This window comes from Pseudopodoces humilis, chromosome 5, assembly GCF_049639895.1.
Source record: "Pseudopodoces humilis isolate 2021_Gansu_Grassland_sample_001 chromosome 5, ASM4963989v1, whole genome shotgun sequence".
In the NCBI taxonomy this organism is placed as follows: domain Eukaryota; kingdom Metazoa; phylum Chordata; class Aves; order Passeriformes; family Paridae; genus Pseudopodoces; species Pseudopodoces humilis.
Window position 1 is genome coordinate 15,102,685 of NC_142204.1, and position 24,436 is coordinate 15,127,120.

The 24,436-nt window shown below is 41.9% G+C and overlaps 2 protein-coding genes across 3 annotated transcripts in view; both read right to left on the reverse strand.

Moving 5' to 3' along the window:
• LOC102106823 (cystine/glutamate transporter-like) overlaps window positions 1–9,146 on the reverse strand; it is a 29,258-nt gene extending 20,112 nt beyond the window's left edge. Inside the window, exon 1 of one of the 2 annotated variants that reach the window (XM_088055648.1) lies at window positions 9,130–9,146. The gene's annotated coding sequence lies outside the window, so the exon portion shown is untranslated. Of the gene's footprint in view, window positions 1–1,462; window positions 1,480–9,129 lie in introns of those variants that run through there. The other variant, XM_088055649.1, reaches the window with a different exon arrangement.
• Window positions 9,147–17,934: 8,788 nt separating this feature from the next.
• The window catches only part of KDM7A (lysine demethylase 7A), a 63,509-nt gene continuing 57,007 nt past the window's right edge, over window positions 17,935–24,436 (reverse strand). The window contains exons 19-20 of the mRNA XM_014256872.2: window positions 23,825–24,101; window positions 17,935–23,220 (exon numbers count right to left, since the gene is read on the reverse strand). Of these exons, the coding sequence (XP_014112347.2) occupies window positions 23,126–23,220; window positions 23,825–24,101 (372 nt within the window). The 3' untranslated portion in view covers window positions 17,935–23,125. The remainder of the gene's footprint in view (window positions 23,221–23,824; window positions 24,102–24,436) is intronic.

Consider the following 24,436-nt stretch of genomic DNA (forward strand, 5'->3'; position numbering starts at 1 on the left):
CGTCTTTTGTGGACAGTCCTCCAAGTAGCAAGCTCTTTTCACTCTCCAGATCAGATCTCCTCCCTGGAACAAGACAATGTGTCCTATTCAAAACTGTTTTCTTAGCTGCGTAAGACAGAACACAAACAAAAATAAATCTAAACGTTTCTAGCAGAAGACACCCAACAGAGAAGTCTAATGCTGTAGCAAAGCACAGCCAAACTTTCCCCAAATGAGAATTCTTCTCAAGTGCCTCAAATTTAAAAAAATAAAATAAAATCCATATAGAGAAACAGCCTCCCTTATTCCAATGGTTTGTGGCATTGCATCAGTGCCTCAGGGTTTGTCTGCCTTTGACCTGGAGCTGGGCAGTGCCCATGCTCAACAGCTCTTGCAGGGAAAATTCCCCCATGAACCAGGCCTTTGTTTTAACCTCAGGCCTCAACTGAGGGTTATAAAGGGCACTGCTTCCTAGCCACTGCTTGGTGATCTAGAAAAAAACAAGTTTGAGAGACTCAGGCTGCTCAGTGGGAGCTGCCACTCATCCCTGGGGCTGTTGCTTTGCAGGGCTGCTATGGTGGGGTCTTTAGCAAGGCCATTATTCCCATCAGCAATAGCCCAATGGCACCATCATCCAGAGCCAGGAGGTGCTTTAGAGCTGCACACTAATCCCTAAACCTCTCCATAAATATTCTGCAAGAACAAGACACATTTCCTTAGTGGGGGAAAATGCCAAAAAGTCCACGCTCATCACCAGCTTTCCTCACTAAGGAAAATTTCCCACTAATACCAGCTATTTTATCCTTTTATAGACACAGCTCTCTCCTGATGAAACTCTTGCTGGAGTCAGAAGAAACCCTCTGCTGCTTTTGCTGTTGTCAGATGGTGGGCCCCATCGATGGGGGTTCCTCATCTACCCTGCTTTAACCATCTGGAATGGAATCCTTTGAGAGCTGACTGAAGTAATAAAATTCCTCTTTCTGTATTGCTTCATATATTACATTAGTTTCCCCCTTAATCTCACTGCACTGCTGATGATTTATCACCTCAGGCCTCCAGTTCCCCTCAGACCTGACCTCAGTGCCTGGGTTTGCTCCCTCTCTTCCCACTCTCAAGGAATTCAAAAGAAAATTTAAACATTAAAAAACAACAACCCTTTACACCTGTATTAGTCACTCACTTTGATTGCTACTCATAGTCTAATCCACAATTAAACCTCAGTGTTTTATGCTAAATCATCCACCCTGGTACCTGCCACTCACACACAGCCCAACCTCTGCCTTGGACATACCTCAGGGTGGGGGGAGTCTCCCCTGTTGGCCTTTCTGCTCAGCTGTTACTCATTTAATAAAATATAAGCCAAATACACAATTATGCTGGAAGGAATATGTTTCCTTGTTAGGCCTTTTTGGCTCTTATCCAGCAATTTTCAGGCAATGGGGATTTATATTTTAGTCCACAAAGTTTCAGATTAATTCCTTACCATTTTCCATGCTTCTGATGGAAGGAAGGGGACCAAGAAGGGTTTTCTCTGACCTCTACCTCACTCCCCATGAGACAGCACAGGAACACACGTCCTGGTCTGTCCAGGGTAACAGGGAGCAGCAGTGACTTGTAAAAGGACAGCATATGTCTTTTTATATAATATGGCACATTATCATCTCAGGCAGTGCAGCCCCTGCCAGCTTCCCAGAGCCAGAGGGAAACTAATCAAATACCTAACTTCTGTTTTTTCAGGTAACAAACAGGCCACCCCCCATTTTCACTTGTATTTAGTGAGAATCGGTTTCTAGGAATGAGCATGTCAACAAAACCAGATCAACATGCTCACTGGGAAGGTTAAGTCAACACAAGGCCATGTTTATTCAATTTTAATGTCAGTTTAGTCATAGAAGGATCTGCTGGGAAGGATCTCTGGGTGCCTCTGGCCCCATCTCCCATAAGCAGCAGGGTTGTTACCAACACTAGCTCAGATCATCTCTTGCCTTGTCTAGCCAAGCCTTAAACCCTCTCCAGAGTCCCTGAGCTCTCCTGGTAACCTGTTCCAGTGCTGCACCACCATCCTGTGGAGAAACTTCTCCCAAAGGCCTCTCAGAACATCCCACCCTGTGCTTGTGGCTGTTCCCCACAGCCATGTCATCTGTCACTCCAGAGGATTCCAGGAGCTCACCCTCACAGGTCGGCTCATAGCAGCCTTTGGTGATGGTCCTTGCCACCCCTCCCTCTCCAGCAGCCAGGGCTCCACCAGCCCCCAGAGGTTCACTTCTCTTTGGGTTTCCCTCAAGTCTGTGGACTCAACATTGCTGCAAGTTGTGATTGCACAAAGAGCTACAGGAAATGAAAGGCATCAAGTGGATTTTCCCCTCCAATCTGGAGGCTCCAGCATGTTTCTGATGTCCCCTGAGCCCCCACACTGAAATGACCTCCAGCCTTGGAAACTTTATTTTTGGCACTTCTTTTTCCAGCCCCTCTCTCCTTTTTTCCATCCAGGACTTTGAACCTCCCTCTGATCTTGTCCACATGATTGCATCATTCACGGCAGGTAAGGTCAGCACGAGTAGAAGGAAGTACAAACAGCACTTCACACAGCACGCCAGCAGCTGGGAGAACCTGCAGCCAGCAGAGGTTATGGACCCAGTCAGGTCTAATAAAGACCTGCATCAGTGGAGGGGCAGGAACTACAATTGTGATTATTCATGTTGAAACAGAGGTCACTGCTTCTCCTGCTTCAGAAGCAAATCTGAGCCCTGTGGGGCATCTCAGGAGGAGGTTTCCTTTGTGCATAGTGCTGAGCCAGGGCAGCCCAGCAAGCCTATACTGCGGGCTGCACAAAGGAAGAAATACCATGTATTTTCTTTCCCTTGTCACAGTAGCTCGACACAGATGCAGAATATGCATGGAGAGAGGAAGGGAGGACTTTCCCTTACAGGATACGGCTGTAGCCCTTTGAGGCACTTGGATTTGGGGTCACTGAGGCCAGTACCAAGGAGTCACATCTGGAATATGGAAGATCTGAATTCAGCTCCCCTCCTGGATGCCTTAAAACAACACCAGCCAGTGTATCCCTAGCTCCTGGCATCTCCACATGGTTCCAACTTGGGAGTCCTTCCTGTGCAGGCTCCAGCAGCTCAAACCTCTGCTTGTTTCCGTCCCCAGCTGACTTCCCATGTGAGACAAGGAGAACAAGGGGGCTGTTCAGGGCAGCTACTGCTCACCAGGTAGAGGTGGGACCATTTTCCTGAGGAGGATCACTGCTCTGGCAGGGGCTGCAGCACTGTCAGCAGTGCTGGCTGCCTCATAGTGCAGTGATCACATCAGTGCTTCATGAGAGGTGCCTCATGCAAGTGAGAACACTGCAAAATTCAAGACATCTATACAAATTCTGGATTGATGCAGCTGCTGAAATGCAGTTATAAAAAATACTAGCAATTGAATTGAGAGGACATTACAAAATATCTAAGGAGAAAGAAAATAAACTAGCATGCTGTGATCGATATAAGCACGTTACTGCCTCCACATGTCACTGGGACCAGCACAGTCTGCACCAGCTGAGGCACTCCTTCCAGAGATGGAAAAACACTTCCAAGGGGAGCAAATACACTGCTGGGACCAAGCCCTCGTTCCCTGTCACAGTGCTGGTGAGCCATGTGGGCCTCTATGGCCACACAAAGATGGGTTCAGAGGCACAAGACCTCTGGCTTTTGCACTTGTCAAAGCTTTGGACTGAAACATAATCAGCTGGGATGAGTTAACCAGATGTCAGGAATACTCCTTAGCCCTGCTCAGAATTGGCCCTCTGGGCCACCAAGAGTGTTTGCTTTCAATCAGCAGATGCTGAGCATCCCCAGACTTCACCAGCATTACCAGGAGCTGCCAGTCCCTGCCAGCCACTTTCCACCCCACTGCAGCCTCTGATAACAGCTGACCTGGCCCTTTGGTGCTGAGCTCTGGAGAGATTCAGGGACAAACAAAGAGGGTTTGAGGTGATGGTCAGTGTTGCTCCCTGGACTCACCAAAATGAGCAAGGTTGTCAAACAATCACCCTCTCCTTTCCCAGTGTCTCTTTGGCTGCCCCCAACAGGTATCCTAATATCAGTTTGGTGAAAAAAGCTGGGGAAAGGTTGCCATTCCAGATCAAACAGCCCAGATCCAAGCCCCAGGTCAATGGGTCATGCATTATGCAACTGTCCTCACATGCAATACACATCTAGCCTCTTGCTGTACTTTCATAAAGCACATCCAGAAAGAAGATGCAACATATCCTGCATATCAGTGGAGACAAGACAGTAGGAGCAGTATTAAGAGATTATCCCACATGCATCCAACTGTTTCTGCTTAACAGGTGGTTACTCAGCAGCAGGTACAGAGGATACTAAATCACTAAGTTTTGGCAATGCCTGTAACTCTCTCATCCCTCCCCAGCCATCTAGTGCTCTTTTAGGTGAAGGAAAGGTGAAGGAAAAGGTTTCTTAGCTTTAATTCCCCTTCCTCCCCTACAGTCTTTTTGTTTTATCCTGAGAAATGCAATTGAAAAGGGTGGCAGCAGAATGCTACAGACATGAAGCTGATGGAGAAGAAAGCCATGATTTCAATCCTAAGACAAGGGGAAGCCAACAAGTCTTTCCACAGGTTTCAGCAAGCTTCAGGTAAAGACCTCCAGGGTAAGGAAGGGAAGAAATCACGCTGCACTTTGATCATGCCCTCAAGCAGTGAGGAGCCCGGGATCCTGGAGGTGAAGCCTTTGGGGATGCCCCGTCCCCACGGCGTGCGAGGACGGAGCGAGCCAGCAAGTACATCCAGCAGTGGCTGCTCCCACCCAAGTGGGATGCCAGCAGACGGCTTTTCCAGGAGACCTCGGAGACAGCTTGAGGATTTTGCTGCTGAATCAGGCTTTCTGCAGCACAGGCAGAGACCCTGCTGCTGGCACCGAGCCCTGCAGCTGCACAAGGCCTGGCGTGCGCCGCCAACACCGACAATCCTGGGGCGACGCTGCCGCTCGTTCGCTTCCAGCCGATGGCATCACTGGAGGCTTGCATCCTCTCAGCAGGAAAAGCTAAAGAATAGGCATTGCAGGACAAAGCACAGGAACCATGGCCCCTTCTGGGACAGAAAGGACTTGTTGTACAGCACACGCTGTAGATGTTGCAATACAGAGGAGGAGTGTAGATTTGGCACTTGAGTGCAAACACTGGGTCCCTGCTGTGCCACATCACTGGTTGCCTTAGCCTTAAATATTTTGGTTATTCATCTAGGAGTACATGTTCTGAAATACATAATTGTTGGGCTCTTCCAGAAGCTCTTCAAGTGCAGAATGCCTTGGTCCTTCCTCCCAGACAGCTTCCACCTGCAGGAAAAGGCAGCCTTGTCTCTAAAAGCCTCATTTTCAGCTGCCACCGTTTATCTCTGCAATGGAAGCAGCCAGGGCCATTTTTCTTCCTGCTTTGCTGTAGGTTCTTCAGAGCAAGAAGTTGTTGAGCATGAAGGCAGCACAGACCCTGGCCATGCTCTGTGCATGCCGCAGCAATGTGTACATTCTCCTTCCTTATTTTGCTCTGGACCAAGTTGTCTTGCAAAGGACTCAGGGCAAGCACAGATACAAATGCTACCTACCTACCACCCCCCCCCCCCCCCCCAAACACTCCCCCTGAGGTTTTGGGATCTCCTGAAAAGCCCAGGAACACCAGCCACCTGTTTAGTGCCTGGCTCACATGAGCGCTGTGGGAAGGGTAAAGCTGCTTCTGAGAGAGACACTCCCTCTCAAGTGTTCCACTCCAACTGGCAAAGAAAGGCAGGGGAGATACGAGGAACAGCGGCAGCTCTGGGAAGGGAATCAACAGGGGCAGCCACAGGAAGACAGGGGAATTGGAGATTAAAACATCAGATTGAAAAGGAACAATAAATCCCTGTTGGGGAATATAACTGGGGGGTAGAGCAGGAACAGAATGCAGCTCAGTAATGAGGCAGATGGCATTTTCTTTGGGATCTGCAAATCCATTTGGGCTTTCTAACAGACAAAGATGCCACACTATGCAGAATCAGCTTGATACATGACCTGCCTCCCCCTCTGCTTTCAACAGCTGCTGGAACGAGCAGCCCTGGTAGAGCCCACCTGGTCCAGCAGCACGGGCTGAGGCCAGTCTGCTCTCACAGCCGAGTCCCTGCAGCATCCCTGCTCCAACTGGGCCACAAAGACAAGGTGACAGCAGGGCTCTGTCACAGGCACAGCCCCAAACACGAGGGGCTCTCTAGAACCACTAAGGGCTCAGGCCATCTGGCAAAACACCGTCTTGTGCAAGGTCCTTGGAGTCCTGTGCCTGTGGCTCCTCTGTCCAGCAGGATGGCTCCAGCCACGTGGCTCACACCTGTAAGGGCTGCAGGCAGCAGTGTAGAGCATTCCAGGATATGACACCCTTGGAGCAGCGATGTTTCTACCAGCCATCAGCACTCATGTCGTGGCAGCGCTGAGGCATTCTTGCAAAACACTTCCAGGGAAGGAGAGGGAGGAAAACCAGCAAGCTGCAGATGCTCACATCTAGCCCCCACCCCTCAGTTCCCTGTATTTCATTAGGCAAATAATACTCTGGGTCAATAGCATCAGCCTCTTTCCTGGAAATGAAACAGCTGCAGCCAACTCTCAGGTTGCCAGGCTGGGGACCCGGGGGTGCAGCACAGGTCCCTTCTGCAGTCAGCTTCTTTTGGTGTCTTTAGCACAGCATTGCTCCCATGTCCCTCCTTTGCTGGGGTTTGGGTAACATGCATCTGTGAAAGATGGGGTAAGAGGTTCCACCCACACACTCTGCTTCCTCATGGAAGCCTTGGCAGAAGTGCTCAGGAATAAATGGGTATCAAGCGGTGCATCAGCCCTTTGAAACGCACCCTTCTCATCAGCTGACATGGGCTCCCCTTGGCCAGCAGTCAGCTCACACCATAGGTAGGGGGACAGGTACAGATCTCGCCTAACAGCATTTTACAGCGTTCCTTCTGATGCAAGAGTTGGGACTGTGCCACATGCAGCAATTGTAGACTGGTGTTATGTTGCTTGCAAATGCACAAATGTACTCACCTCCTCCTTGGCTGCACATCCATTATGTGTTATCACCAGTTTTTCATGGACCATCAGATTTAGTTCTTGCACCTTCCTCTCATGAAGAAGTTTTCATCATGCTTTGGGCTCAAGCTCCCTGGCTCTTCACAACCCACCTCTGGCCCTTTATTTCAGGCTGTTTGCTTACAGAAGGTGCTGTGTTTCTGGCTGGAGCTGGCATTGTACACAGCGTTAAGAAAAAACTCATCTGTCAGTCTGCAAGGTTAGGGCATTTTGTAGCAACAACTATTGTAATAACAAATAGGCAGGCACTGTTTAAAATGCATCCCAGACCTTCAGTCACTAAGGTGCTCTGCTTTATCAGTCTTGCTTGCAAAGCACTGAGTACCAGCCCCTGTGCTTTGTGCTTTTTGATGTTCCTGCCTTGCATGAAAAGATGCTTCAAAACATTTCTCTGTCCCAACTTAAAAAAAATCCCAAACAACTAAACTAAAATAATAATAATAAAAAAAAAAAATCAAAAAAAGTCATAGAAACACCATGCAAATCCCCATGAGCTGATTTTTTTCCAGGGAGTTTCCTTACCTCTAACACTGCTGATGGAAAGTCAATATTTAACAGAACAGATGCCACAGAGGTACACTTCTATTTCTGGAAATAAACCTGAAGGCCAGATTGGACATGCCCTCACATCCCCAACATGACAAACTTACCACAGGGCCCCAAGGACAGCCATAGCTCAGAGAGCTGGCTGGGTTTATCTGCAGACTGCTGAGGAGACATGAGGGAGAATAACACAGTAAGTCGCAGTCCTGAGAAACCATAGTAATTCCAGGGTCTACATAAACATTCTTCCAAAAGACATTGCAAAGCCCAAGGGACAAGTGCAACATCAACTTTCTCCAAGTCCTTTCAGTAAGGAAGACAAGTTGCAGAGCAGAGGTTTTTCATAGTTTAAAGTAGCAATAAATTGCCTTCAGTGGTAACAATTCCTCAGCCCAGCTGAACACCACATGGCTTTCTAGAACTGTTGAGGCATGGCATATGTAGATTTCACTGGGAACCATTTTTTTTTCCTTCTCTTCTCTTGAATTCCCTCCAATCTTTTCATTTTAGTGACAGATTGCAAGATGGATCCCAATACTTGAAGTTTTTCTTTCTTTTTTTTCTGTGACACTCAACACATACTTTAACCAACAACAACAAACCTGCAGAAAAGATTGCACTGGATTCTCACACATGATTCCTCAAGGAGTGAATGCCTAAAAATTGATGACTGGTCTAAAATCCTTCTGAATGTTTTACTGCATGCACGAACACCTATGGAGCGAAGTGGGCATGGGGAACTCTGTCAGGCTACCTGGAGCAAGGAAGCTGCAGGGAAGATCAAAGAACCAAGTGAAAAATAAAAGGTTGTAACACATTACAAAAGGAAACCCAGCAGGAAAATGCATTTGCTCTGCCTTCACATGGGGATCTTCAACCACTGACAGCAACAGCCAGGACTACAATGTTGGTTTTTCTGATAGACAGGACTACTGAAAACTTCAAGCCTACCAGAACACCACAAACCCCTCACAGGTCCAAGGCACAAAAACTGTCATGAACTGGTATTTTTGCTTCCCTCCTCTCTCCCCCATCCTTCTCCCCTAAAAAGCTACTGAATCAAAAATGCATTTTGGTTTTATTTTAAGGCAGTGACTATTTTAAGCCCAAGTTGCTCTGAAATAAAAATAGAATTGTCTTTATTTTCTTTTTCCCCACTGAAGGAAACCAGTTTTAAAACCCAATCTCCTTTCACACACAGCATAGGTGCCAGGAATTTGCATTTTCCCTGCAGAAGAATGCTGTGGGAAAGACATCCCATACACATCTCCCAAGTTCATGGGAACTGGAGGTAAACTTGAGGACCAGCTGAGAGACGCAATAAAAAGATTGGCTTTATTCTATTGTAGGAATATTCCTTTGACTGTGACCCTGCCATTTTAGTCATGGTCTCTCTGAGCTACATCATGCCTAACATCTCCCACTGTACATCCCTGAGAGCAGAGGAAGTGCTGGCCTCCGAGGCAGCAACTGGGGTGAGTGCAGTCCTTTGTTTTTACCGGATATTTCCAGGGCAGCACAGAAAAAGCAATCACATCTGGGACCACCTCAAGGGGCTGCTGGCAAAAATCCAGAGGCTCCACAGCAGAAGCAGCAGATTGCGGATTTCGATGCCTTGGGCAGGATGTCTGTTTCCACAATGGCTGGGGAAGGAAGCAATATAAAGGGAGATGGTCTGATAAGAGCACAGCTATGATAAAAAGACTCTGTTCAGTACTAATTTCTTTCAGCAAAAAGAAAGGTACCCACTGTCACTGGGTTACAGACATCAGTCTCTTGCCTCAGTGAAAAGGGAACTGGTTAGTCCTGAGGCAATGTTGGATACTAGATTTTAAAACAAGTACAAAAATAGACAGAGAGCAGAACAGATGCGACTGACAGTGGGTTCTCCTCATTCATCCTGCAGTTTTGCAGAAAGTTGTTAAAATAATTTCTTCATCAATTTCAATGCTGTCCTGCTTTGTCACCGACAGAAGAAAATTAGCAGCCACAAAGTGAAGCTCTGTGCTTTGTGAAATCAAGCATCATTTCCACAATAAAAACTACCAGGCTTTAACTTACAAATTTGTTCTGCCTACCCTGGATAACTGGGAACATTCACATTAGTGAACAGTGGCATTACTGACTCGCCTATAAAGAGCTTTACTAAAACTTTAAAAAGCACTGTACCATGGGAACACTCCCTTTTTCTGGCTGCCAGCTGGTCTTTATGCCACCTCGTCTTATTTTTTTTTACCAAGGGGAAAAAGACAGATTTTGGAAGTAAAGCTTGTGGCCAGGATTCTCTGCAGAAACGAAGCCATTCACAGTATGATGAATAATCACTTTCTGTTACTTCCCAGCATCTGCCCATGGCACATTGTCCTACCTGCCCTCGCGTTTGGTTCGTTTCACCTTTTCCAGGTGTAGTTTTATTTTGTGTATTCCTACGTCAAAGCACTGAAAGCACCCAGGGGATGGCTGCCCCTGCACTGCTCGCACTTGAAGTTCCCTCTTCGGAGAAATCCTGACAGGCTCGGAGCCAGGGGGCCAACGCTGCAGGCTGTGCCACGAGCTCCTCCTGGTGGTCAGGAATTCTGGATTGACTTCCCTGTGTGAAGAGCTCATGGATAAAAATACAGCTTTCGAATGAAAACAAAGCTTTCTAATTTTCTTCTGTTCTATGCTCAAGAAACGCATAAAGTGGGAATGTAAAGTGAGCCACATATGCTGGGAGTGATATATCACTGCTCGCTGCTTGCACATGTGGCAAAAAGGCATGAACACATCCTTACCCCTCATATTTGGGGATTTTTCATAAAAATCACAAGTGTCAGATTTTGTTCTGAGCAGAGAATTAATTCATTTGCTATGCTTTCCAGTCTTATATGACCCACAGTCAAGGAAATACAACCTTCCTAAATATTTATGTCTGTTGAAGCATTCTCCATGCTGAGTCTGCAGGAGAGCAAGAGGGAAAAAGGAAGAACTTATCCCTACCATCTTCTGAGATTGGAATGGAATGGATAGAATGGGAAATTCTATTCTACTCAAATAGCATGGATAAAATTATTACAGACAGTTGAATTATAATTAATCCTGGCCCAAGGTGTTAACTAATTCTCTTTGTTAGGCACTGCACAAGCATCCAGCATCCAAGAGCTGCCATCCCAGGAAGGATTCATCACAAAGGACAAGCAGTAACACCCAAGTGAAACAGGAGGGAGGAAAGAAAACAATGTAAGAGTTTTTGCAAAGACTGTCACTAGCAATGGGCTCCACTTCCTTTCTGGCTGGCCATTAGAATATGATATTAGAGCACTGCAGAACACCTTTTGATTTCTTTATAAAGATATTTAAATATATGAATATGTGAATACATGTATAGATGAATTTGTATTAATTTACTATACACAATCCATCAGCCAGGTAGTAGAAACGTAATCCTGGCACCACATCTGCCTTTGCTCAGAGCCTTGCCATCAGAAACCAACTTGACCTACTGGGAAATTTCAGAAGGAGGCACCAGGCAATTTCTCCAGGGTGTGCAAGTAGAAACTGTTGTTAATCCTGCCCCTTTTCTGTACACACCCAAGATGCCTCACAGCAGAGCTATTAAACCCTGCATCTTGCACTGGAAAGGCTCCTTTTAGAAATGTTTTGTCCAGGACATCCTTTTGATGACTTGGCACAGAACTGTTCAACAGCTAACCTAAGTAACATCAAAGGGTTCATTTTCCCCCACAATCTTCAGCATCCCTTCTTTTTTTCCTCCCTTTGCTACTTCCACAGGATCGCTGTCCCTTATTCCATATATGAGGTGCAAACCATGGATTTCCAAAACCCAGATTTTGCTCAGGTTCTGCCACAGAGAGAGAAAGAGGAGTGGATTACACCATGCATCAGGGGCACAGCCTGACCCTGTGGAGACAGTATTTACCTCAGAAGTCAATCCCTAATTGTGGAAAAAACATGGACAAAATGCACTGCATACATATGGACACAAATATGCATCTTTTCTTCTGCATACCTCTAAGACACCTTACAAAATAAAAATTATGCAGGTTCTATGTTTGAAAGTGATCTAAAAGTCCCTTGCCATAACACCTTGAAGAGAGAAAAATATTTTTCTAAATTTTACAGTTACACTTTTTTAAATTCCCCAGGTATTGATGTTATTGCTGATGATTTGATGGTGTTGATTGAAAGTTCTTTGGGCTCTTGAGTTTTACTAGCTGTTCACAGGTATGCCAAACTTTGGGTTCACACTGTGTCATTAAATAGTACCTTAAAATATCAATAGCATTTGAGGAGACAGGAAAATCAGGTAGCAAGAGTTGCACTCCGAAACATCCCCAAAGATTTGGAGAATTTGAAAAATGTAGAAGGGAAGGCCAGAGATGTCATAGTTTACACATGAGAATCACAGCAGTGAAAAGGACTCAGTACTTCACTGCAGAAACACAGCAAAGCATAGTCAAAAAAATTAAGCGAAGAATAAGATCAATATAGGTCTCTAAAATGCTCATTGAGATTCTATAGCTTCTAGCTACAAAAACTGAAAACTAAAAAAAAAGAAAAAAATTAATCCATTTAAGATTTATCAGATTTTTGATTTTTTAACTTGTAAAAACTTGGTTGCAATAGCATACAAGTCAAAACACGAGAAATTAAATAGAAAAAAAAAAAAATTAGAGTCAGTAAATATCCTCCATTTCAGATCCTTTGCAAAACCAGCCAGAATCTGGATCCATTACAGCCCAGACGTCTTGGTGGCTGATAAAGAAATTCAAGCGAAGAGGGATCCAGAGTTTTTAAACAAGTCTCCAAGAGATGCTTAGTTTAGATGTTTTTATACAAAAGCAAAATGTGTCTCTTACTTCCTTCCATCCTGTTACTGCAGTGACAGAAATGCTGATGATTCACTGCCACTACCAGGGCTTTCCAAGCAAAGCTGCTACATTATTATGTGACTGGAACATCAGACAAAGCTACATTCCACTCAGTTTCAAAGTAACAAATGAAGAATGAAACAAAACAAAATGACAATGGTTTAGAAAGAACTTTTTCAAAATTGCAGAACTGAGAGGTTCACTTCATATTATGCCAGTAGCTTAAGTGAAAAACACGTTTGGAAAAGTAAGTCTTCAGTAACACTTCAAAACGCTCAAAACCCAAGCTGTCCTCAGGGGTTGCATTTATAAGAAAGCTCACACCATTCCAGGTACAGCTTGGATAATTCCACGTTATTTTTTTGTTGTGTTTATCACACACATTATTATTATTATTAAGCTCTGCAGACCTGACATCCATGCAGAGGACAAGAGGAGGCCACCGGAGGAACTCCAAAACCCCTACCCCATCTGGCGGCAGTCCCCAGGAGGCAGCGGCTGGGGATGAGAGCCGTTCCCTGAGATCACCCTGGTGAGGCTGGTCAGATCTGGGTCTGGCTGTCACTTATGCCCCCACACATAGGGGGAAGGCAAGGATGTCTTTCAGGATCCCACCCTTTCCATGCTCTGCACCACAGGGGCTGGCAGGGTCTGAATACTCTGCTGACTTGTGATTCCTCTGACCCCCTTCCCTCACCAGTACATCCCTGAAGCCCTCAGCACATTAGCAAAACAAAAGTTTAGATTCAGCAGCACAATCCAAAGCCTTCCCCTTCAAAGAATTCCTGCATAGGAGAAAGCAACTCCCAGGCAGTAGAGAGGGTCATCTTGCCTCCCTCCCACAACGGGCTAGGACCAGCAAGATCACTTTTTTCCAGAAGAGCACTGGGAGTTCTGAATCATCCTATGTCTTGACCAAGGACTCCAAAAGAGCAAACTGCAGCATCACCTGAAAACCCTTAGAAGAACAGCTACATATTTTAAAGATATGTCACTATATAAGCTGAGGCATTAACACTGGTCTCATCGGAATTAAGATATGCGTGTTCAGTATATGAACTGGTTAGAAATAAAGGGCAGACAAGGTGTGCAAATCTAAGCAGATTCTTCCCTAAAATAAAACAGCGGTGCTTCTAGTCAGAAACCAATCCTATTTTGGCCCTGTACTTGCAGTGATTTCTATCAACTTCATCTTCCAGGTATTAAGACTATTCAGTTCAACTCCTTCATGCAGGTGAGAGTGAAAAATCCAGTACTCCTGTAGCTAATTAATAAAGAAATTGCTTCATTTTATATATATATATATATGGTTTCCTTTCTATTCTCCACCACTATGTACATTTTGATCTGATTAGTCAACGTGACATCTTTAAGATATCAAGTTATACCACAACCTGTGCTCTAGTGCTTCAGCTAATGACTGGAGGTATGGGCTCCACAGAATATTTAACAGATTAGTGATTTATTTTTTGTATCATTCCCAATCTTTTAGTCCTTCTCAGTGAACCACAACAGTGCAGCACAGGCTAGCAACTCAGCTTTTTCTTCAAGCCATGAACTGTAAAACATACTGAGAGTTTGCATCAGTGCAGAAAAAATATACAGAAATGTCTGAATGTCCCAACCAAGAGGAAAAGAATTTAAGCATTTTAAAAGTATTGACAGCACTATTTTGGTGTCTACTGAAATGTGTAATTTTTAAAAGGATTAGTGTAGACATTCCTTTAATCGTAGCTAATATTGCTGGAGTTTGGTAGCTGACATTTCATACCATTCAATATTCTTTGAGACTAGAGGCAACAGAAAATTAGTGGCAACATTACTGAAAATAGTCTATAAGCTATCAGGGCACAGCAGTGGCCCTGTATTGTGAGAACATAAGGTTTGCATGGAGGAAATGTCTTACATCAGAACACGAGCACTACACAGGAATTCCCACTCTCCAGACTTCATTCATAAGGGAACTGGGATGTGGAAGTATCTTTTATGTTCTCTACAAACTGAACTTCTTAAAGTGAAATCCTCTTAATAGTGAAGAAAATGCATAAATAGAGCCAGTGTCTAAAAACAACTTCCTGTAGCACCAGAAGTGGTATTATGCTATACAGTGGTTTTGAGTTTTCCCAAAGCATCCCACCAATTCCTCTTTTCTGACCTGCTGCAAAAGCCTGGGGAAAAAGGCATCCTTCACATGCCATGTCCCATTTAATGCTTGGTTTCCCTCCCAAGACTACAGTTCAGCATCACTTGTGGTGCTTAATGACAGGCACAGATGTCCAGCAGTCTTTGCAATACGATCAACTCCATTTGCAGTAGTACACTGCACAGCTCACAGATTTTTCCTGTCCCCACTCCCAGCAGACCTAGGCTGAATATGAACAAACTTGGAAGCAAAATGGTTCCTTTCAAGGAGGAACCTCATCTGAACAACCAGTTTTGACATTACTTTGAGGACAGCTGGCGTGGCAAATGCACTTTGAATGCTCTCCTGCAAGAGGTGCAATGCTTTAACACATGGGACTAGCTCTGCTCAGTAACCATATCATGATGGAATTTAAAACCCTTTCTACAAGGGCTGGTTGAGCACAGGAAAGTTTTTACTGGGCCAGAACTGTAACAGAACAATTCAAAGACCTTTTGTAAAAAACTAAAAAACCCTTTGTAACTAGAAATCAACTTAAGAATGAAGCACAAGATTTAGTATGTTGTTCAAATTAAAACTCAGCTGAAACTGTTGACACGTTAAACCAAAATTTCCACAGCCTACATTCTATTTGAGGAGACCAGAGTAGCGGTTTCTAGAGTTTGTTGGCTTTTAGCTTAACCAAAACAAAAAGCCAACTTGTATCTTTCTGACTTACCACCAAGTGTTATGATTCATGGGCAAATGATACTTCCAGAGAGATACCACATTCTCCAAGTATGGATGGGAACTTTACTCAAACTCATTTCAGCAAAAATTTCTTACAAGGGATAAACTTTGGGGCAAAGCATCACAAACAAGCAGACTCTTTGTATACTGGTTTTTGTTTTTTTTTTTTTTAGTTGACTTATATGTTCCAAAGTAGAGTATTTTTTCCAAGACCAAAGCAAATACAGCAGAAGCAGTACAGATAAATAGATCTATTAAGCCAAACACAATTCTTTGAAAATTTGCAGTAGTTATTCTAAAGACTGAATATAATTGGCTTTCAAGAAATCAGACCTTAGTCTAGACAAAGAAAACTCTGCTATTAGCTAGCTGTTAGGTGAAATACTATGAGCTCTGGCAATGACAGATTTTATTCACTGTCTTTATCACCAGCTGTTTTTTCTGCAGGTAAAAATTTCAGTCACTACCATTGTAGAAACCAAGGTGTTTAACAATCCTGGCTGTATCAGAAGGAGTAACAATAACATTCTGGTTTTACAGTTTCAGTCCTCATTAACTTTTGGCTTGAGACAGCTGACATTACTTACCAGCACTAGAAGTGTAATTTCAAGGGCTCCCAGGACAAATACTTCTATACAAAGAAAAATACTAAGTTTCTACAGAAACTAACACTCAGCATGATTGACTTCACCATATTCATGGTATTAGTCAGGTTTCCATCATCAATCCAAAGTTCCACCTAAACAAAACAAACTAGAAAAGGTTTGGTTGAACATGTTAACTGATGAGCCACCACTACAAAAGCTTCACAACTCAAGCAGGTCAGGACAAACCCTCTGAAGAGAGCTGAACTTCACTAAATGTACAGAAATGAAAAGCCACTCTGTAGGCACTTTACAAGTGGGTACTTTACCTCAAACACAGCAGAATACTGTTGATTAAAAACCAAAATCAGTAACTTTAGTCTTCAGATACCAAAAGGGGTACCTTGTTCATTCCCTGACTTTAGAAATTGAATTGTTTTGCTGGATTTGGTAGCCTTGAAATTTTTTAAATCCATCTGTCCCTCAGGAAAGGATAATCCAGGTAAGTATTTCTCCATTCTCTGCAAACAGAAAAGCAGACTAGAAACTCTGACTTTTAATGAAAATATGGCTCCAGCTGCTGAAGGCTATCCAGTAGCATTTAAAGCAGCACTTGAGATATTTCATAAGTTTTCCAGTGTATTATCCTGTCATCCACTAAACAGCTGAGAGGAAAAAAAAAAAGTCTCTGAAGTGTAGCTGGCAAAAAACCAAAAGGGCAAAGAGTAAAGTTGCTTGCGTAGGTTTTTATATGGGTATGAAACTTGTACTTGTGGCCCACTGAGGAGCTCTCTTAAGTCTATCACTTTAAGACCAAAACATTACTGTGTGCAGAGAGCTGAGTGTGACAAATCCAGATGAGTGTTTGATGGAAATGCATAGGTTGTAGCATTGCTCTTCAATCACAGTGATTAAGACCCTTTCAAAATATGCACTTGCTCTGATAGACAAACAGCTCTTTCAGATCTTTGGCAAATCTTGGGCTAACAAATTTTAAAATCAGTTTTAACATATTAATTGAAAAGATGTAAAGGTGTGTCAAAGTACAACGGGAACAGATATCTCGATGCAAAAATATTTCATCATCAACCTCTGTACTTGACTCATGATTTTTCCCTCCACTCAAATGAAATTTGTTTTTGAAACAGCATAGAAGTTTCTGCTCCCCAAATCTGCAGCACTATCATGCTTTAAACTTTAGGCCACAAAACTTCCCAGTTTGTTATGGGTTTTTAACTGTTCCATTAAGCAGTACATGATTTGATGAGGTCAGCATTCTTGTTCTTTTCCTGGAAAGCACCTGGCACAATTAAGTCAATGAACAGATCTTCAAGTCATTATAGTCAACCATAAATTCTCTGTAAACTAGAAGCCGGGCTAAGAAGCAAACCTGAACAGGATGCTGATATCAAACCCTTCTGCCACCTGATTCTTCCAATGCCATTGGTGCATCATTCATTTCTCTTGGGCTCCCATGAATGACCCAGCACTGCAGCAGGCCAGTGGGCCAGAGGAGAAGGCTTCACACCAAGATGCAGGGTGGGGCAGCAATGCTGGCATCACCCCCTAGGAAAGCACCCACATGCAAACACTGCACTGCCACAGGAGTCAAAATAGGGAGCACAGGCAGCTGCAAAACAGATGATGATGATGTCTGGAGGGAAAAATCAGCAGGGAAGTCCTCCAGGACCACAGCAAGTACGGCTAAGCATATGTAAGTGTGAAAGAGGAAGCTCTTCCAGAAACTGCACATGCTTCAAGGAAAAAAAAAAAAAACAACAAAACAACCAACAAATCAAGAGTTGAGTCCACCATCAGTAGCGTGAGACAAACCTGAACAAAAGCCAAGAGCAAGAATACAAAAATACCATTTGACAACCTTCTTACAGATCTAGATCTGATAATACGATGAATCACAAACACTTCCATCTCCTTTTTATATTAGGATTCAAAAAGAATACACACATCTTCACAAAATGCATTTAGTTGCCATATAATATACTTGGATTGAAATGAAACTTGCACTTTGAAAAAATGTTTAAAAAAAATGGTATGAGAATATTTCCTCACATTTCTCCACAAAATTTCTTCTTTAAAATGTGTCAAGCAAAGGGTACAGAGATTTGACCTAGAAAAGCATTCCTCTCCTGATGATATTCTGTACATTTTACTGTATTTACACTGAAGTAAACAAGCAGAAGTCTGAAGAAATTAAACGCTTTCGAGTGCTAAAATCAAAACATAAGCATACAATTTTTTAATTTCAGTATTTTAAAGTACAGAAAGTGGAAACTATGAATATCAAATACAAATTTAAACAAAGCCACTTGTCCTCCCCTAGAATAGTCAATGTGAACTACTTATAGAAACTTACAAATTTAAAGTAAAATCAAAACAAAATAAATACTGTACATACACTTTCCCTGCCTGCAGGCAAAAGAGGATGGGAAATACTGTTATGAATTGAAAAAATGCTCTTAAAGCTGCAGCATCCCATTTCCCAGCCAATACTTAACACAGTAGTGCGTTTCTGTAAAAAGGAAGACACACATACACCGACCCCTACTGAGCAGACAAGCTAGTATTTTCAGAAACATTAAGAAGGAAAGATAGAAATTAGACTATGAGAGTAGAAAAGGGGGGAAGACAAATGGGCCAGCAAAACATTACTACAAAACTAGTAAATATAGCCAAGAACTAGCCCCATTTTTTTTTTTCAAATTCCATGTTTGTTTTTTTTTTTTTAAAAAAAAAAAGATTCACCAAAGCATTGGCAGCAATAGACATTTCCCAGCAGAAGTGACAATACATATCAATATAATCTCTTAAAGTGATCCCTTTCATTCCCTTCCCACAGCATGAAACTCTTATGGCTTAATTTATATTAAAAGTAGAAAAAGTCCTTTCTTTTCCAAACAGAAATGCAGCCTATGAAGAATGCATCTCCTTATCAGTGCTACTTTCATTTCCCATCCACTGCATGACTTATCATTCATACTCTCCCACAAAGAGGGTTACCAGGGTGGTTTTTTTGTTGGGTTTCTTTTTTGGAAAAATGGATGTTGCAGCTTTTCATCTTGTTTAACGATAAACAGTAAGGCCCTTGGTTCCATTTATATTTCTTCTGTCAAAAAGTAGTGCTGGGCTCCCTCAGCCCCACAACTACAAACAGCTTTTAATGGTCTGGAAGTGTTATGTGAATGACATTCTGGAAAGACACAAGGCTTGGGGGTCCTGGTGGGAGTGTGAAGGGACAGGTGGGCATGTGGAGCCTAAAGAGGACACGAGTCACTGGGTCATTCTAGTTTCAGCTCTGCTCAGTCTCCACAGCTACCAAAAAGGGGGTAGGTGAGATTCTAACCAGCTCTGGCTTTGAAATCCTGCAAAAATTTTCAACACTTGCAACTTTATGGTCTTGTGAGTGAAGGTAGCTTACGCCTTAGAGCAAAGCCCAGGGAAAGCTGAAGCATCTAAAATGTGGTCATGACACTGTGCTCTCTTACATCTCTACCAAAGGTAACACAAACACTTCAACCACCAAAAATAATTAAAAAATAAAAATACTCAAAACCCCCCATGTGATCAGAAAACAACAATTTTAACTCTCAACATCTAACCCTTCCACAATTCTCTTTAAGAATTAATTCATGTAGAGTATTATAGGTTGCATAGGTAATCTACCTCAGAGGTCAACAAAGGCTACCCTGTAGCCAGGGTTTATTAGCAAGTACAGTAGGAGAAGAAAAGGGAAAGTTGCTGGAAGAGTCTTTGATATAGTTTCTAGGTGGTCTTTCCATTTTCATATTTGTTTCTTTTTCTTGCAATTGTAGGAACGTGAGAACTTAAGAGAGTGGGAAAACCCCTACAATATTTAATTTCCTATTGTTCTGCCTAGAAAAAAAATTAAAAAAAAATAAAAATTGAGTTTTATGCCAAATGTGAGTTCTCTGACTTTTCAAAAAACATTATCCTTGAAAATAAGTTACCATAGCAGGCGTAATTTGCTGTTGTCCAGCCAGTGTTCCCCTACTCCCTCCCTCTTCCACCCCAAGTGAGACAGCAAGGAAAAAAATTGGGCTTTTTCTCTCCACTACAACACAAAGTTCAGTCCATCTACAGAAAGATTGGTGCAGAAGTGATTTCAGCTAGAACACAATAAATACATCTCTACATACAAGTACACAAAACAAGTGAGGTCACCACATCCTCTTCATGAGCTACCAGGGGATTTATTTTTTCCCCTTTGTTGTTTTCCTATTTTTTTTTTTAATACTGCTCAACATGGCAATTTCTTTTGAGTTACTTATTTCTGAGTTGGAACATCAGATTTAACTTCTGCTGGAAGCATGGATATTTGAAGAAAATGGGAATGAACCTCTGCCTGTTGACAGTCTGTGAAGAGACTACTACATAAATTCATGACAGTGGAGAGCCACTTAGAAAAAAAAAAAGGTAGAAAATTAGAGTAAAAGAAAGGATAAAACCAAGAAGAAATAATATATATGGGTCCAGCCATATCTATGTTTCAACAGTAAGATACAGATAAATAGCGTGGATGGTCAGAAAAGGGACTTTCTATAAATCAGTCACATGTACAAGAAAGCATACTCTGTATTTTAAAATTCCTTACTCCAGATTCTATTCTGGCATACTTTTACTTCAGACAAAAATCTCTCTTTAAGGAGAGAGAACTCATACTTTATTCTGCTCTGAATCTTGACTGCTGCTCTAAACTGGAATTTTCTATCATTAGAAATTGTACAGCCAGCAGGAAGGAAACAGTCTCATTCAATATGCTAAAGCTAAAACAATTTCCACGGCCTGGCAGGCATTAAACCATTTGCTCAAGTTTAAATGAAGAGAAAATTTATATGGGTATATATTTTTAACTAATATTGACAATATAGTTTATTTTTTTGACTTACTTTGGTGAGAACATATTAGAAGATAGTTAAAATAGTCTCTTTTAACTATTTCCATCTAGAAAACATAGCACCTGAGAACAGCAAGTCCTTATAGTCATTTTCAGCACCTGTAGAATACTTCTTAGCTTATCTTCTACTTTTTAGTAATCCTTGACTACCTCCATTCCCAATATTCTAAAGGTTGACAACTTGTGTTAAATTAAAAAAAAATTAAAAATACTAAAAACTTGGTTTTGTGAAACATTAATCAACAAACAAAAAAAGTTCAAAAATTCACCCATACAAGTCACAAAACAAGTCAAGTCATCATAACGTAAAAGTAGGGCTGCAAAAAACACTCCTAAACTATAATTTTCAAGCTCCAGATAAAGTAAAGCTATGAAGGCTACCTGACTTTTTTGCAGTGGCACTATATTTTGATGTCTCTCCATTTAGAAACAGGGTAACAATGGTAACTGGTTCCGACCCTGCAGCAATAAAGGATACCTGACATCAGAACTATTTCCACAAATTTCTAGAGGCATTCATAATCTAGCCTAAATAAAAATAACTTTGCACAAATATTCTGAAAATAAAACTGACTTTGTTTCTAAACTACATGAGAAAATTATTCCAGTATAGGATATGGAGGAAGGAAAAATTGGTGTGGAAAATTAAAATCAATTTGATGTCTTAGACAGCTATGCAGGGATATTTTTACTCTTACAAAAAAAAAAAAAAAAAAAACCCCAACCAACCAACAATATTGTTGTCACTAGCATATTAATGTTTACATGTGGCTGGACCCTGCAAAATGCCCTTTTTCCAGAATCAAGTAAAAGTATTCCCCTTTCTGCCTTCATCCCCGTCCCTCAAAAGTTAAATATTTAATTTTATATTACAGAAAAATACAAATTTGAAATCAAAATTATTTACAATAATTCAGAATTGGCATTTGCTATCAGCTCTGTATGAAGCCTGACACAAACAATCATTCTGATACCAGTAAGCTACTTAAATGCTTATATATATATGGACCAGTTAAGACTTTTAATTTGCTGTCTCGCCCAGCTTTGAAAACAACACGTTCTCCTGCTTTCACGACTCTTCAGTAAAATGTGTTTAACATACAATAACAACACTTTAATGCTTCTTCCATGCTACATTAAGTAAAATGCCAAATCTTATGACTGCAATGAGTATCTTATGAGTTATTTGAGAGCAACTGTTCTGAAGAAACATTTATCGTAACTGATGTCCCCGTTCCTCCAAAAGATATATTGAATCTTCCTCCTTTGTACCAACTCTTAAATAACTTCAACAAATACAGTTTTGGGGAGTCTTTTTATAGAAGAAAATCATCACAGGCAGATCATCAGGAGGAAAATATGTACTCAGATTTGGAGGAAAGAGGTGCAGTTTAAAACAAGTTAGCTACTGGACTGACATAAAAAAATTATTGTCTTTAGGAGTCTCTTCTAGTCCATTAAATAAATAAATCTGATATTAAAAAGGACAGGTCAAAAAATAATCAAGCTGGCAGAGAATAAGCAACTTGCAAGTCAACAGAAGCCGAGCCAACAGCTTACAAAAAGCAGGAAAAAATAAAAAGATTCCTTATGCCTTAATTTAAAAAATAATTAATAATGCATCTCATCCCTATTTAAGACTATAACCTGAATATCAAATTTAGGAGTCCAGACTAATCACAATTAATGTGGCTCTCCACTGCACCAAACACACATTATCAAAACAATTTAAAACTTTCACATTATTAAATCTAAATTAATAACCCCCCCCACAGAAAAAGTCTTCCAAATAAATAGTTTCTTAAATGAATTTTAAACATGTGAAAAATCTATCAGAAATAAATTATTGATAAACCACCTTCATCATCTTCCCCTCATTAATTTAGGTCAGAAACTACCAGCAACAAATGATAATCAAGCCCTGATGAGAGACTATTTCTCACAGTCCATGTCTCTCTGAAGATTTCCCCGTTCCCGTATGGTTATTGCTGAGCAGGTGTGGCACAGTGAAAATGCAGCATTGGGTTGGGTTTTTTTGTGTGTTTTGTTTTTTTTTTTTCTTTTTTCTTTTTTTTTCTTTTCTCTTTTTCTTTCTTTCTTTTGTTCATCAGGCAGTGTTTTCTATGGTACATGCAAGTCTGCTTCAAGCAGAGGGAGTAACAGCAGCTCCAGGCTCTGTTGCCCTCAATACTGGTCTGTGTAGGAAAGACAGCAGTAGTAGAAGTAGCAGCTACATTAAACAAAGAAGCGTGCATGGCCATTCCGGTTCAGCTTCAGGATCTTCCCAAGGCGCTGTTTAGCAGTTGCCATTCCTTTCTTTGGACGTTTGCCTGAAAAACCCAAGCAAGGACTTCAGTCAGGAATTTCAGAATTAATTTTAATCATTGTAGAGCACTGGTGAAACATAGCTTTAAAACTGAAGAAGATTTCACCAGAATCAGTTTGAAAAACAAATAGGAAACCAGAATTATTTAAAAAAAACCACCCCCCAGGAACTGTTTTCTCTAAACTCTGGCTAGAATTATCATAAATAAAATGAGTATATTATTTACAAATATTTCCAGTCTATGAAGGGCAGTGGGTGTAGTAGGGGAGAACTTAAACTGAGCTTCCTGAATTTTACTCAAGTTATTCCCTTGAGTAAATTATAGAATATAAGCCAGAAACTAAAACCTACACACTATGCTCATCAGACTATTTCTGAAGTGTTAAGAGTTTCTAAACCTTCATTTCAAAATGCAAATCTGATCCAGGCCAGTTAGATCTCTCTTAATTCCTCCCCATATTCTGTGCCAAAATTTGACTTCCCACTACAGCATGCTCACTTGGTATTTTTCCTCAAGGTCTAATCCTGTCCTTCACTCAGTTTCTGCATTTAGTCTTTTACTTCCCTCCCCTGGCCCGCTTTGGCAAGGGGATGGAGATAAGCATTACCTTTTGTTGCCTGGTTGCTGATAGGGGGTGGATTTGATGCTGGCCTCTTTGTTGGGTGCAGTGGTACAGACAAGGACGTTTCACCATAGGGCCTGTCAGGGCTAAGGCTGCCATCACTCAGCTGACATTCTGCTTGCATCAGGCTGGAGTCTCGTGTGTATTTGCCATGCTGAAAACTCAAGCTGTTGCTGTGGACTATGCTTCTGTTATCCTGAACCTTAAGACTGGCTTCTGATGCACCCTCCTTCTTGATATATTTTTGAGTCTTATTTGCATCCTAGTATGGAAATGAGAAGAAAGATATACAAGTTAGTAGCTTCTGGCTACAGGTTCACTCCAATTTTTCCAATTATACAACTGTGTCATTGAAACAGATATTTCAGTTCCACCGGTATCTGACTACTTTATGAGTCCATCGTTTCTTTTAGGACACCTCTTAAAGATAACATACAAACAACATTGTCACTGTGCAAGCTTTTCCATATAAACCTAAGGGCAATGCTGCAGTTTAAGTACACATACTAACGTACTCAACTCCTCTACCTTTCCTTTTCACTTTGCAGTGACCAAAACAAATGCAATTGCTCTTGATTAAACCAGCCACTATGACAA